This window comes from Ochotona curzoniae, unplaced genomic scaffold (assembly GCF_017591425.1).
Source record: "Ochotona curzoniae isolate NIBS_2020 unplaced genomic scaffold, NIBS_Ocur_1.0 scaffold_3890, whole genome shotgun sequence".
Taxonomy (NCBI): domain Eukaryota; kingdom Metazoa; phylum Chordata; class Mammalia; order Lagomorpha; family Ochotonidae; genus Ochotona; species Ochotona curzoniae.
In genome coordinates, this window is record NW_024467115.1 from 24,292,166 (window position 1) to 24,306,272 (window position 14,107).

The 14,107-nt window shown below is 42.1% G+C and overlaps 1 protein-coding gene across 9 annotated transcripts in view; it reads left to right on the plus strand.

The window, feature by feature from the left end:
• UTRN (utrophin) overlaps positions 1-14,107 on the plus strand; it is a 491,247-nt gene that overhangs the window by 172,712 nt on the left and 304,428 nt on the right. For all 9 annotated transcript variants that reach the window (XM_040965592.1, XM_040965598.1, XM_040965593.1 and 6 more), the window contains 4 exons: positions 3,661-3,774; positions 4,373-4,528; positions 8,810-8,980; positions 11,845-12,024. In XM_040965592.1, the coding sequence (XP_040821526.1) occupies positions 3,661-3,774; positions 4,373-4,528; positions 8,810-8,980; positions 11,845-12,024 (621 nt within the window). The remainder of the gene's footprint in view (positions 1-3,660; positions 3,775-4,372; positions 4,529-8,809; positions 8,981-11,844; positions 12,025-14,107) is intronic.

The window sequence follows — 14,107 nt, forward strand, 5'->3', positions numbered from 1 at the left end:
ACTTAAGAGTGGCACAAGCCTGGACATAGACTGACAGGGCAGGATGCTTGGGGAGAATGTCCAGTGTGATCAAAAGGACTTTGAAAGCAGTGTTTGGAGTGAAGAGGGTGTGCGAGGGCTTGAGCAGGATGGTGTAACATTAGCCAAGGCACAGAAGAGCGTGGCTGCTTTAAAAACTCCGTGCTTGATGTGTTCTTTGCAGAATGTCCACCAAAGCTAGAAATCAGAAAATAGTGTCCCTGAGAATGCGTTGGATCACATGAAAGAATCACACAGCTCTTTCAGAGCATAAATTGGCTTTCCAAGTAACAGTAGGATTATTGTTCCTAATCACAGCATCACATTGTGGCCATGTGAGACATTTCAATAAAAGGGGGGAGAAGGTAAATGTCCTAAGTAAGGGGAAGACTTTATTTTATTTGTTTATTTTTATTTATTTACTTGAAAGAGTTATAGAGAGAATGAGAGCCAAAGATCTTTCAGCCACTGGTTCACTTCTCAAATGGCTGGAACAGCCCAGCTGAGTAAGACTGAAGGCAGGAGCCGGGAGCTCCTTTAGGTTTCGTGTGTGGGTGAAAGGGGCCTGAACGCTTGGACCATCCTCCGCTGCCACACGCATTAGCAGGGACACAGCATGGAAGTGGAACTGCGGGGCCCCAAATGAGTACACATATGTCATGCTGGCTTTGCACGTGATGGGCAAACTTGCTATACCACAATACTTGTCCCAGAAATGTTGCTTTCTGGAAGGCTAAGGCCCAAGATTAGTCTGCTGTCAGTTCATGGCAGGGTTAAAAGAGAATTAACCAACTGGAGAACTTATGTACACTTTAGAAAGATTATGTTGCTTATCTCGGCCTCAAATGGATACCACTAAAGTACCTTGCAAGACTCATTTCCTTTAAGTACTGCTTGTTTTAACTTACTCTATTGGAGGAGGAATACCAGATTGTTACATACATGGACTGATAGGGTCTTGAGTTTGAATGCATGTACATTCATTTAGTTCAAAGAATGTTTATAAACTATTATTCTTGGCAAATCTCAATTCGAGCAAAATATTTGGCATCTTTTATAAACTTCTAAGGAGAAGGGAGAAAATTGGTTAGATGCTAGTATAATATAGATTCTTATATATTTTTTAAAGTTTTATTATAACTGTTTTGGAAAGTTAGATATAAAGAGAGGAGAAATAGAGAGAAAGATCTTCTGTCCATTGATTTACTCCCCAAGTGGCCACAGTGGTCGGTGATGAGCTGATCTAAAGCAAAGGAGCCAGGAGTTTCTTTTGGGTCTCCCATGTGGGTGCAGGGTCCCAAGGCTTTGTGCTGTCCTGGTCTGCTTTCCCAGGCCACAGAGAGGGAGCTGGATAGGAAGGGGAAGCAGGGCCTCAAGGATTAGAACTGGCGCCTATATGCGATTCTGTTGTGTGCAAGGTGAGCTCTTTAGCTGCTAGGTTACTGCACTGGGCCCAGATTCCTTTATTTTGAAAACAGCCTGAAGATTGTTGCTCAGTGAGTGACATGATGTCCTCATGGGGGAATACTCAGGTCTGTACTGTTACTGACCTCAGTTTTTACTTGGGAAAAGCTTAAAACCCTTCAGAAAAGAGCAGATAGAAAAAGGACCTCGCTGTGTCAATTTTATGGATGCGAGAAAAGTAGGAGAAAGAGATGATAGGAAAGTGTAAAAACTAACATTCCAAATTATTTTTATTGACTTGAAATTGTTAATGTAAAAAGGCAAAAATTTAACAATATTATTATGAAGTCCTGAATTTTCTACAGTGTCAATTAAGCAATATATAATAGAAGAAACTTATTTTTAGATAGCCAGTGGGAATATTGAAGTTTAGTTAAGCATCAACGCTGTGAATAATATATCCATAAATCAAAATAAGCACAAATAACCCTCTCATAAGAAAAAGACAACTGGCGATAATCCAGGTGGCATCTAATAAGCATTATTCATATTTTAATTTGATCTTTGTGATTTTTTTTCAACATGAAAATAGTAAAAATATTTGGTTCTGTGTGTTTTATTATAAAGACATTAAAACTTGGGGCTTTCGTGATCATGTATCAGTTTAATCCTGTGCCTGTGATGCCAGCATTACATGTGGGGGGCAGTTTGTGTACAGCTTTTCCACCTCCAAACCTTCTCACTGCCTCCCGCCAGGAAGAGCAGTGGAGGAACGCTTAAGTCTCCTTGTGGGAGAACTGGAACAAGCTGCTGGTCTCTGGCTTCGGAGGAAGGCTCAACCCTGACCTTTGTGGCTGTCTGGGGAGTGAACCAGGGGATGGAAATTCTCTCTCTCTCTCTCTGCTTCTCCATCTGTAACTTTTTTTTAAAATGATGTGATTTCTGGAGTATAGTCATCAGAGTGGGGAGAGCTATACCTGGCCCTCCTAACCTAGAGTCATCCTGAAGGAGTTGGAAATTTCAGCCAACAGAAGATTGGAAGATATGGTGGGTCTTCAACACTGAGGGGCTTTTTCAATTGGATGGTAGATATATTTTTCTCTCTTGGAATGAACGAGAAGCACAGAACTGAAAAGGAACAAATTTAGGTCTGTGTCAAGGAAGTTACCAAGTCAGATTGCCCAATGATGGGAGGGGAGACCTTGGAAAGAAAGGAGGATCGCTTTGGTTTTGAAGCTCAAGTTGACTCTACTTGTTTGCATTCCTTGGTGCTGTTCCAATATTACCTTGTCTCTGAAGTCTCTTTGTCTGGTCTATGTTTGTTGTCTCTATCCTGGAACACCCAGTTCCACACTCAGTCATCAGATCCTGGTGTGTGCCTCCGAAATGTTGGAGGACAGAGTTGCACTGGGTGGGGCACTCTCCCGGGCTCCCAGCTAAGGAGACCCAACAGCTCAGTGAGCAAGGGTTGTTTCCTTCCTTGCACTGCTTGTCTGTCTGTGCTCTGAGGAGCTAACTCTCACTGAAGTTTGTTTCAAAATCATACAACAGCAGAATTTTTAAAACGGATCATTGTTAAAAAATATAATTTCCTGTTGTGATCTAGATGTTTAAAATCAGAGATTTTGCTCACATATAAATTAAATGGCTGGTTTACTTGAATGTTTTGATATCAAATTATTATAAGCTTTCAGTTTTTTTTTTAAGATTTGTTTGTTTTTATTGCAAAGTCAGATATATACAGAGAGGAGGAGAGACAGAGAGAAATATCTTCCGTCCGATGATTCATTCCCCAAGTGACCACAAGGGCTGGTGCCAGGAGCCAGGTCTCCCACGCGGGAGCAGGGTCCCAAGGCTTTGGGCTGTCCTCGACTGCTTTCCCAGGCAACAAGCAGGGAGCTGGATGGGAAGCAGAGCTGCCAAGATTAGAACCGGCGTCCATATGGGATCCTGGCACGTTCAGGGCGAGGGCTTTGGTCACTAGGCCATGGTACTGGGCACTTAGCTTTCAGTTCTTAAGGATTTGTTAGGAATGAAGAAAATAATTATGTTCAAACTTGCAGTGTTTTCAAAAGGAAATAAATGAAAATGATGCTAGTAAAGTTTTTAAAAGTTACCTTACCTCCACTCTATTCCCCCCAGTCCTCCTTTTTTTTTCTCTAGCATTGGTGGCGCTGAAGATACAGTTTTCTGAGTGCTGATGATTAATATCCTTGTCTGTTACTGTGTTGGATTTAGGCCAATTTGAAAGTTGTTGAGAAGTGGAGAGATGGTGTGAAAGACTTCTTAATGACAGAGCCGGCTGCCCAGGGAGACGCTGAAGGTCTACAGGGGCAGCTGGACCAGTGCTCGGTGAGTTGAGTTCCTCCTGGGCACCTGTGTGCTGCAGAGCCCTGTGCTTTCCTGGGTGTTCACTGTTGATTTTTTAGTAGTGTTGTAAGCCCATGAAAGCCCACGTAACATAAAGCATTTTTTTTTAAAGGTAAAGTTTAAAAGATGTATGTCAGGTTTATCTGATTTTTATTTTGGCAGTGGTTATAGATGCTTGCTAGTATGACAGCTGCTGTTACAACAGCAACCTCAGTGTGGTGACTGCCAGTTGTGTATTGTTTTCTATTGTTCCATATGAGGATACTTTGAGAAAAAAAATGTGAACTTTTCAGGTAATATTGCGTGCAATTTATCTTTGGTGAAGTTGTGTTTTTAATTAAAACCATATTCCTCATAAAAAGTCAAGTATTTCCGGCCTGAGTGGGCAGATAGCTGTGGCAAAGGCCGAGGTGGCATGAACTTCTTCAGGGGCAATATTTCTGAAATGGTTAAAAATTCTCACTCTCAGTAGTTCATTCTTATATTATCCTCAGAGATCCAAGCAGAGAAACTGTCATCAGTAGCATTCTCTTGTAAAGGGCTACACTCAGAGTATGGTTTTGTTTGTGTGTGTGTTCAGACATTTGTTAATGAAATAGACACAATTGAAACTGCCCTGAAAAAGATGAAAGAAGTAGAGAGCGACCTTCGAAGCTGCCCCGTTACTTCAATCAAAAATTGGCTGCATGTGAGACTAGCTGACTGCCAAAGCCAACTGGAGAAATTTAGCAAGGAGGTAAGCTCTTCAGCTGTGCTCTGAGTGGTTTCCTGGTGATGTATAATTGCAGCTTCCCCTGACTGATAAAATTGATTTTATAATCCATCCAGTTTCACAAACAGTAGCCTAAGGAACAATAGGATGGGTGACAGGTTGGAACAAGAAAGTAATATATATATTTTTTTTTTTTGGTAATTAAGGGGACTCATTGTCCAGTTCGTCTCAAGATGTACCTGTTTTTCTTGTCTTCATTCCAGTTTTAAACACACATTGGTGACATTTGCTTTTCCTAGGATGTTTGAGTGTGTTGTGTAGTACTTACAGTCATTCATGGCTTGTTTATGTTGTATATAATTTATTGATCAGATGCTAATTAATTTTTTAATGCCTGCTGTCAAGTGCCATTGTAGGCACTGGTCATGCAGCATTGAACAAGGAGAAAAAAAATACCAGTTCTTCAAAAGAACTTGCATTCTAATGAGGCAGGTGAATATTGAGTAAGGCCAGGTAGAGAGAGCACAGAGCTAGGTCAATAGTTGCAGATAGGCTGGTCACGGAACTGCCTGCGACTGGGCCAGTTGAGCAGAGATCTGAGTGAAGAAAGAGATGAATCCAATGAGGTTCAGGTCAGAACACCCAGGTGTCAGGAACAGCAAGTGTCAGAGCTCTATGGAGAGGAAGAGTCTGTGTTCCTTAAGAAAAGCAGAGAGAGGACCCGGTAGCTGTAAAGGAGCAGAGGGGAGTACTGACCTAAGAAAGAGTGTGGCTGAGATCAGCTGACTTGTGAGCCAGCGGTGATTAGATATGGCCATGGAGGTAAACACCGTGGACTTTGTTTCAAATATGACATCACACAAACACATAGTTTGGGGATTCTGAGCAGGAAGTGACTTCTGAGAGCTCTTTTGAGCTCATTCTCGCTTGTAAGTGGATAATTTACCCTGGGAAGACAAGATGGGAAATAAAGTATTCTGAAAGTTGTTAGAGTTTTGGAGAAAGGAGATACCTGCTTGGATCAGACAGTATGGGTGCAGATCATGAGATAGGTCCTGAATGGCCTTTGGAAGTGCGTGTGGGACTCGAGGAGAGGATTAGACGTGCAATGGAAGCCTAAGTGAATGGTGAATGACATTTCAGGATATTTGCACACTTCCACTGGGTGTGAATTCCAATGCTCCTCATTGGAGTGACAAAGACTTGAGCAGGAGAAGGTTTTGGGAGAGATGGCCTCTGTTCTGATTGGGAACATTTGAGACACTGTTAAACATTTACTGTTGGCCAGTGGAGCTTGGGCTCACTTGCTGTTTGAACATCAGAGGGGACAGGGTAAGGGACACGAAGAAGGAAAGGATAGTAAGGGAGGAGAAATGCTAGGGGTGTGTGTGGCCCTGAAGGAGAGGAAAGCAATGTGTCCACAGAATCGAGTGCTGACATTGCTGAGGCCAATCCTGCTGTAAACTTGACACAATGGAGCTTGAAAAATTGGATTCAGTGGTGTCATGGGGAAAAAGTTTCAATTTGTAATGTTGAAAAGGCATGGTGAAGAACTAGGGGAACAGGTATAATCAACTTTTAGGCGTTTGTCTCTGAAGGGGAGCAGAGAAATGACATAGTGCTCAAGATGAAGATCCCAAGAGAAGTTTTTGCCCCTTTCAATAACGAGAATTAGTAGAGATCACATGCTGGAGGAAGGGCCTTACTTAGAAACCAAACGAAACAGAAAACTTGTGGCACAGAAGGGTTGAGATGAAGAGCATCTGAAGTGAAGTCTGGGCTGCAGAGGCCTGAGATCTGCTCCTGCAGGAAGGCATTCCCGTGGGATAGATCGGTGCAGCCCAGGGGAAGGGAGAGCGCAAGGGAAGGCAGCCATTTGGGTACAGCAAGATGATGTAGTTGTCTTGGTGATGTCAGAGCTTGTAGGTATGCCGGAAGTGAGCCTCACATGAAGGAAAGGTAAAGGAGAAATTGTGACTTACAGAATGCCATAGCTCTTACGGTAGTGTTTTTTGGGAGTGTTTATGTAGGAGAAATTTATATTTGTATTGCCAAATATCTTGTGGTTTTGTTTGTGCTAACTCTTTTTTTCTCTTGTTTCCATGCAAAGAAAAATGAAATAGTGATTCAGAAACACTGTACTATACCCATCGAAAGATTGGCCAGTATTTTACATTTGCTGGCTTTCTCTCCGCCCCATCTTCTTGTATATACACATGCTCCATTTCTTTCTTCTGGATAGAAATGTGCTAGGAAAATGCCAGGATGCTTTTTCCCTAAATAATCTCACATACTTCCCAGGAGCAACAGCATTCTTTTACAGAACTGTGATATCATTATGGCACTTAAAAACTAATCATGTTATAAGAGCATCCAGTGTCCTAGCCAAACTCGCATTTCTCTGTGTGTAATAAGCTGATAGCATGCGTCTGAAGCAGCTGAGAGTTTGGAAGAAGTGAAAGGGGGAAATGGGAGAAACATGGCAACGTGGAACCAGGGACGCAGTCAATAAATAGCAGAGGGAATCTAGCTATGTGTCACTCACCTCTGTCTCCGTTTGCATATGACAACATAGAATTCACTGTAGATTATTGTTGTCTCAATGTCTGTGGGAGATACTCAAGTATATTCAGGAGAGAGGTAACCATATGTTGCATAAGCAATCATTTAGTGCAATTCTAGACTGCTGTGTATTCATTGTGAAGAATAGTAGTTTAGGACAAGCATGATATTGCTAAGTTTTTATTTTACTAAGTACAGGTGTATGAAACATATGAACACACCAAGCAGTCTGTCTCAACTGTTTTGTCTGTAATAGGAAAAGACCATTTGAATGTCATGCACCTTGCAACTTTTTTGTTTTGTAATTTGAGAGAGGAAGGTTGAGAGACAAAGAGAGATGGCTACAAATGCAGAGCTCCTGTCTAATTCGCTACTGAGATGCCTGCAGTAGCCTGGTCTTGGCCAAGTTGAAACTGGCAGCTAGGAATCTGATCCAAGTCTCCAAGCTGAGTGACAGGGACCTAACATCTTGAACAGTTGATGTCTCCCGGAGTCTGCATTATCAGTAAGGTGGAATTGGGAGCCTGAGTTGTAGCTGCGAATAGAACTTACCAACTGTAGATGTGGGGGTCTGAACCACTTGGTCCAACATCTGTCCCAAGGTTTCTTTTTGTAAAAATCGCTATGGTGGTGTCTTCATTTTTCTTGTATTTTTCATGGATCAGGAAAAATTGTAACATGCCCAAATGTCCATAAAATAATATGAAGAGAATTTTCTGGAAAAAGGATCTAAGAATTCGTATTTCTATGTGTGTTGGTATAATTTATTGTTTATATTATGAGATGCCCACCAGGCTGAATTGCTGATTGATGAGCTCATTATGTGATTAGCTCTATGTATTGCTGATACTGGGTTCAAGTGCAGTAAGGCAGTGAATGGAAATGCCTGATGGGTCCCTGTCTATTTTTATGACTGTGATCCTGTCCGGAGGAAGGGAACAGGAGAGCCATGCAGTATTACTCAACCCCGCTCTGTGAATGCCATCCTGTTCCTGTCCCAGCCTTGGGTTACCACCAGCTTAGCAGCCAGGCTGTCCTGGCAGGCTGGCCAGTGCTGTGATGGGTGAGGAAAATGCAGACTGAGAGCAGCGCTGCCTGCCCTACGGGGTGCCCTCTCCTGCAGTGGGGGCGTCTGTGCTTGGAGTCGGCATTCTCTCAAACTGTGCCCTGCCGTGTCTGAATTTTCTCACCAAGAGGCAAAACCCAGTTACAAACGTGTATGCTATAGTGCTGTGTCGCTGGTGTTTGTGTGGAACCTGCCAAGAGACCAGATTATCATGACCCAAGCTGTGTACACAGTGTTTGATAAGCATCTTTAGTTTGATTTTTAAAAGTGAAGTATCAGTGGGAAATGCTGCTAAAAAGGAAAAAGTGAATATTTTGATTGCTTCCAGATCTTATTTTATCATGATAGAGCTACTGATTTACTTGTAAAACAGGCTTTTGTTGCATTAGCTTAGATCCCCACATCTGGGATTACTGGTCAGCCTTTTCAGAATTATGATAGATACTTCTAGATTGGACTATTATCCCAAATTTCTGTGCAATCCCAGATATAATAATATTTTTATAATTGTATGTATTTCACAGCATCAGCATCAATTGTGTAAAAGATTTTGTCTGAATCTTCCAAATAAGACTCTGCAGAAAGTTATCACTGCATCTTTAAATATTGACAAGAAGAACTCGGTATATAATGGATTATATTGATTTATCTGGGTGAATGGCTTCTTTCGTTTGTAGATCACTCTCCAAAAAAATAGATTGTCTGAAAGTCAGGAGAAAGCAGTGAACTTGAAGAAAGACTTGGCAGAGATGCAGGAGTGGATGACACAGGCTGAGGAAGAGTACCTGGAGAGAGATTTTGAATACAAGTCTCCAGAAGAACTCGAGAGTGCAGTGGAAGAAATGAAGGTGAGCCTGGGCCCTTCGGAGGCAGCAGGCTTTGCTGTCCTCTGCGTCAACAGGTCAGGCCTCGGGCTGCCTGGGGGTCAGCACCGAGTGTGCATGTTTCTTGTTTCACGGTACGAGATTCACATTCTTTTTGATTTTTATTCATTTGTCTTCAGCTTATTCATTTTCATATCTTTGGAAGGAAGCCAGGGGGAGAGAGAGAGAAAGGGATTATATTCGGTCCCCTGGTTCAGTCCTCGGTTACAGTGCCAGGTCTGTGCAAAGCCGAGAGCTCTGTGCTCAGCTGCACCAGGATTGAAGTACGAGCAGCTGCCTCGAGGAGTGCACATCCACAGGATGCTGGATCTGAAGTGCAGCATCCCAGGACGGGTTGTGGGCCTTTCAGATGGTGTCTTAACCACTGCCATGTCTTAACTACCAAATGCTCATCCTAGTTTTTTTTTTTTTTTTTTTTTTCTTAAGGGATGGTAACCGCTATGCTTTTAGTGTGCAGAGAGCTAAAGGCTCAAGGGTCCATTTTGGCTTATGAGTTGAGTTTCTGAGAGCCCCGAAACAATCTGTGATGTTAGAACCTTGGGGAACCACAATGGATGACATCAGAAATCTGTAGGAGGAGGTGTGGGGAAGAGTTGACATTTCTGATTGTAGTGAACACAAGAAACATGAAGTTACGATTCCGATGGTGTCTGAGTGTGCCGCTGAGTGGCATTCTATTTGCTTTTTATACAGTGAGCACCGCTCTGTTGCCTAAGTGTTTCATGAATGATTTTTTTTGTAAGGAATTCAGTTTCTCCAGTTAGTTGGGCTTTATCTGATACATTTTGTCTTACTAAGGTGACAATCTTTAGCTAATGCATATGGGCACATGTGTGAATGCCAGAATGCCTCTCCAGGTGGTGGATATAGCAGTCAGAAGGCATAGCTGTTCATTGGGTTAGTTCTTGTAATCTGTGTTCCTGGATCAATGGTCTTGAACACTACTTTTTTATATAATGGAAAACTTGGGCATCACACCCAGGTTCCTAACACTACATCAGCTGTCCTTGACGGTTTAAGCTGAAGGAGACAGGAAATACAGACTATTTTTCTGTAAGTTTAAGGCAGCACAATGAGTGTTTTACCTACAACTTTTCCTAAAATCTTATCTGAAGCACACATTTCAATTCAGCTGTTTAGTAAAAGGGGGAAGAAATAGCTAGAGGTTGGCTTTGTAGCTTTGCAGGTAAAGCTAATGGCTGAATTCCAATGTTCCATATAGGTGCCAGTGTATGTCTTGGCTACTCCATTTTGATCCGACTCCCTGGTAATGGCCTGGTAAAAACAATACAAGATGGCCCCAAAGCTTGGGCTCCTGTGACCTCGTAGGGGACCAGGATAATGCTTATGGCTCTTGGGTTTGGTGTGGCCTAACCCTGCCCTTTGCAGCCATCGGGGCAATGGGCCACCAGCCTGAAGATTTTGATTTTCCCTCCCTTTCTTTGTATACTTCTCTTTCAAACACATAGTTTGATAAATACATCTTTTAAAAAATTAATAAAAGGAACTACATGCCATTCATGCATTATTTTCTGAATAAATCTGATGAGACTTACTCTATCATATTTGATGTAGTTATTTGAGATTTTGAAGTATTCAATGTATTACGTAAGTCACATAATATTCTAGATTATTATATAAACCATATTCAGTATTTTCAAAATATCCTGCCACATTAAGTATCATTTATTGTCTTCCTTTGCTTTATTAACATTATAGTTCTTGGTACTTTAAAGTCATTGTAGATGGGAGTTTGGGAAGATGAGAGACAAACCCTGTACAGGACAAAGTTCTATTTGTATTCTTTCTTCCAAACAGACCTTAGAAATGAAAAATATCACTGAGTTTTGTTAATCACCCCCACCCCCAGCAATTTGGGGAAGTTTAAACCCATTAAGTAGTGAAGAAACCTACAAAGGAAAGTGAAGTGGTATTGGGGTTGATTTTATGTGTTTAAACTGTTCATCTTTGAATTCTGGAGGAGGAGTCGGGGACGCAGTTGTGCAGGGCTCAGCTAGTGTCCGTGGTACTTTATGATCCTTGAAAGATTCTTTGTTTGCAGAGGACAAGCGCGCACCCATGCTGTGGGTGAAGAAGGCCTTGTTGCGTGATACCTTCATCAGAATAGAATACATCTCAAAAAAAAAAGATTATGTATTTGTAAGGCAGAATTACAGAGAGGGAGAGGTAGAGATCTTCCATCTGCTGATTGGCTCTCCCAGTGGCCCCAGCAGATCAGAAACTTCATCAGATCAGAAACTTCATCCGGGTAGCCCGTGAAGGTGCAGGGAGTTGAACACTTCGGCTGTCTCTTGCTGCTTTTCCAGACGCTTTAGCACAGAGCCGGATTGGAAGTGGAGTAACTGGGACTTGATTTGGTACCCGTATAGGATGCTGGTTTCAGAGATGGTGACTTTCCCCGTTAGGTCCCAATATACTTGAAGTTTTATAAAAATACAGTGATTTCAGTCCAATAAAGGTCACACCCACAGGGTCAGTGATCCGCAGTGCACTTGGGGTTTTCCTTTGGTTCCACGATTTGAAAATACCTCCTGTGGGTAAACATCAGCTCAGATGCATTAGATATCCGCCTTGCCGCCGTGAGTTTTCAAGTGTGGGGGCTGTGTGCCTGGGACATGCAGGCAGTGAGATTTTATACTTAGTCTTCTTGTTTTAGAAACATTTTTAGTAGTGATTACTTAAAACAGCATTCCATTTTAGGAGTTAAGTTTAGGCAGTTTAATTTTGACTTAAATTAAAAAAAAAATGAAAGAAGTTAGTTGCTGAGAAAAGGAGACCTTGTTCAAGTTCCTGCTCTCTTGGAACAGAGGGCGAAAGAGGATGTGCTGCAGAAGGAGGTGAGAGTGAAGATTCTCAAGGACAACATCAAGCTGTTGGCGGCTAATGCGCCCTCTGGTGGCCAGGAACTGACATCGGAACTGAACGTGGTGCTGGAGAACTACCAACTTCTTTGCAACAGAATTCGAGGAAAGTGTCACACGTTGGAGGTGCGTGAACTTTTTTGGGGACGCGGGGTTTTGAGATCTGACCATAGCCAGATCTTAGGAAAACTCCAGTTTTCTTCCAAATTCCTGATCAAAAAGGGTAAATAGATCTTGTAAAATAGATTGATGAAAACCCCAAAGGAACTGTAAATAACGACTGGGGTCAGTCCCTAATTCTGGTAAAGTACTCGTGCTTATAATATTTGATACCCGAAGACGTTACTGTTTTATGGTGTCATCGCAGTTTTCATGTTATAGTTGGTAAGTAGAGTTTGTTCAAGTTAAACAAATCTAGAACCTGCAACGATCACTTGTTTTGCCTGGTTGAGTACTTGGAGATGAGTTGAGGCTTTTATATTTTGATTGGTGGCCTAGCTAGATGCACCTGTAGAAAAGAGAACTTAAAAGCAGGTGTTTTGCTGGACCCTAGATAAACTATCTTCCACTGCCCGTTCTATTCAAGACATAGATGAATACATGATGTTTTTTCTTAATTATAATTAAGTTTCTGCCTTTACAAAGATACATATGACTTTCTCGTGTCTTGATACAAGATTTAAGAAAGGTTCTGACTGAAGTCAAATGTGAAGTGACAGCTCAGTTCTAAGCTGGATGCATAGTATCATCGAGACGGGTTAAGAAGAAAGCTACTTGATTAGCGATCAGTTGTCTTCCATGGGGGTGATTCTATGTAAGTTATTTCTCTTTTGATCAAGAAGAAGTGATACCTGTGGGATACTGATGTCTTTTTTTTTTTTTAAAGATTTATTGTTTTTTATTGACAAGGTAGATTTACACAGGAAGGAGAGACAGATGTTCTTCTATGTATTGGTTCAATTCCTAAATGGCTGCATCAGCTGGAACCGAGCCGCTCTGACGCCAGAGCCAGGAGTTTTTGCTGGGTCTCCCACTCGGTTGCACGGTCCCAAGGCTTTGGCCTTTCTCCGCTGCATTCCCAGTCCCTAATCAGGGAGCTGCATCCCGAGAGGAACAGCCACGATGCCAACCTGTACCGTTATGTTGGAGAATTAGCCTGTTGAGCCTCAGTGCCAGCTCTTCACTGCACTGTGTCTTGACGGCTATGTTAGAAACCCATTCCCTCACTCTTTGTTTTGCTTGTGGAAATTTGAAGGAGTGGCAACTTTTTTTTTTTTTTTTTCCCTCTAAGCCAGGCATCAGCATGTTATGGCTGAAGGTTCAAATCTTACTTGGGATTGATTTTTACAGGCCTGATGAGTGGAGAATGATTCTGCCTGTCTACAGGATTTCAACACACACACACACACACACACACACACACACACACACACACACACACACACACACACGAATCTCAGACAGAGACCTGATGAGGAACTCAGTCTTGCTGCTGGCTGGTGCTTGGGAGAGCGTAGCCTGGGAGTGCCTCAGCTGGGTGTGAAGGTCCCAAGGCCAGCAAACCCACAGCTGAGCTAAGTTCTGGCTTACAGTTACCCATCAAATAATTTCCTCTGATTTGGAATGAGAGAGTGGCTATTTAGCAATAAACCCAGCTCCCTGCCTACTGCAGGAACAGAGGGGAATAGAAATCTCTTTTCTCACGTCGACACAGCCGCATGAATTTAGTAAAAAATTGTGAAGGGTATGCAATGCGCTGCTTACGTCACTAACTTGGGCGTTGGAATTGGATGTGCCCCGGGACATTTAAATTGCCTGTGAAATTTTTAAAACCTTTTATGATTATGAGTGTTTTTTACCTCCTGTTTCAAAAGCAACTATAATATCTCTTGCTTTTTAAAACTACCATGGAGTCATTTATTTCTCACATACAACTGAGCTTCTGCAAATTTATTCCAGTGTAAATAGTGAAGTGACTCTTTGCCCTTTCCCCTTAGGACACTCCCTGCACGTCACCGATTGCTATCGCGTCCTTCATGTTGATGAATTCCATTTTATTGTGTTTATTTGAAATTTCAGTTTATTTGAAATTATCAGTTTCCTCGTGTATTCCCATGTAAATGAAATCATTATTGACTGAGGAACATGCAGCACCATAGAGACAAGCTGTGAGATGGCTTCTGATCTTAGGATTTTTTCTTTTCTTTTT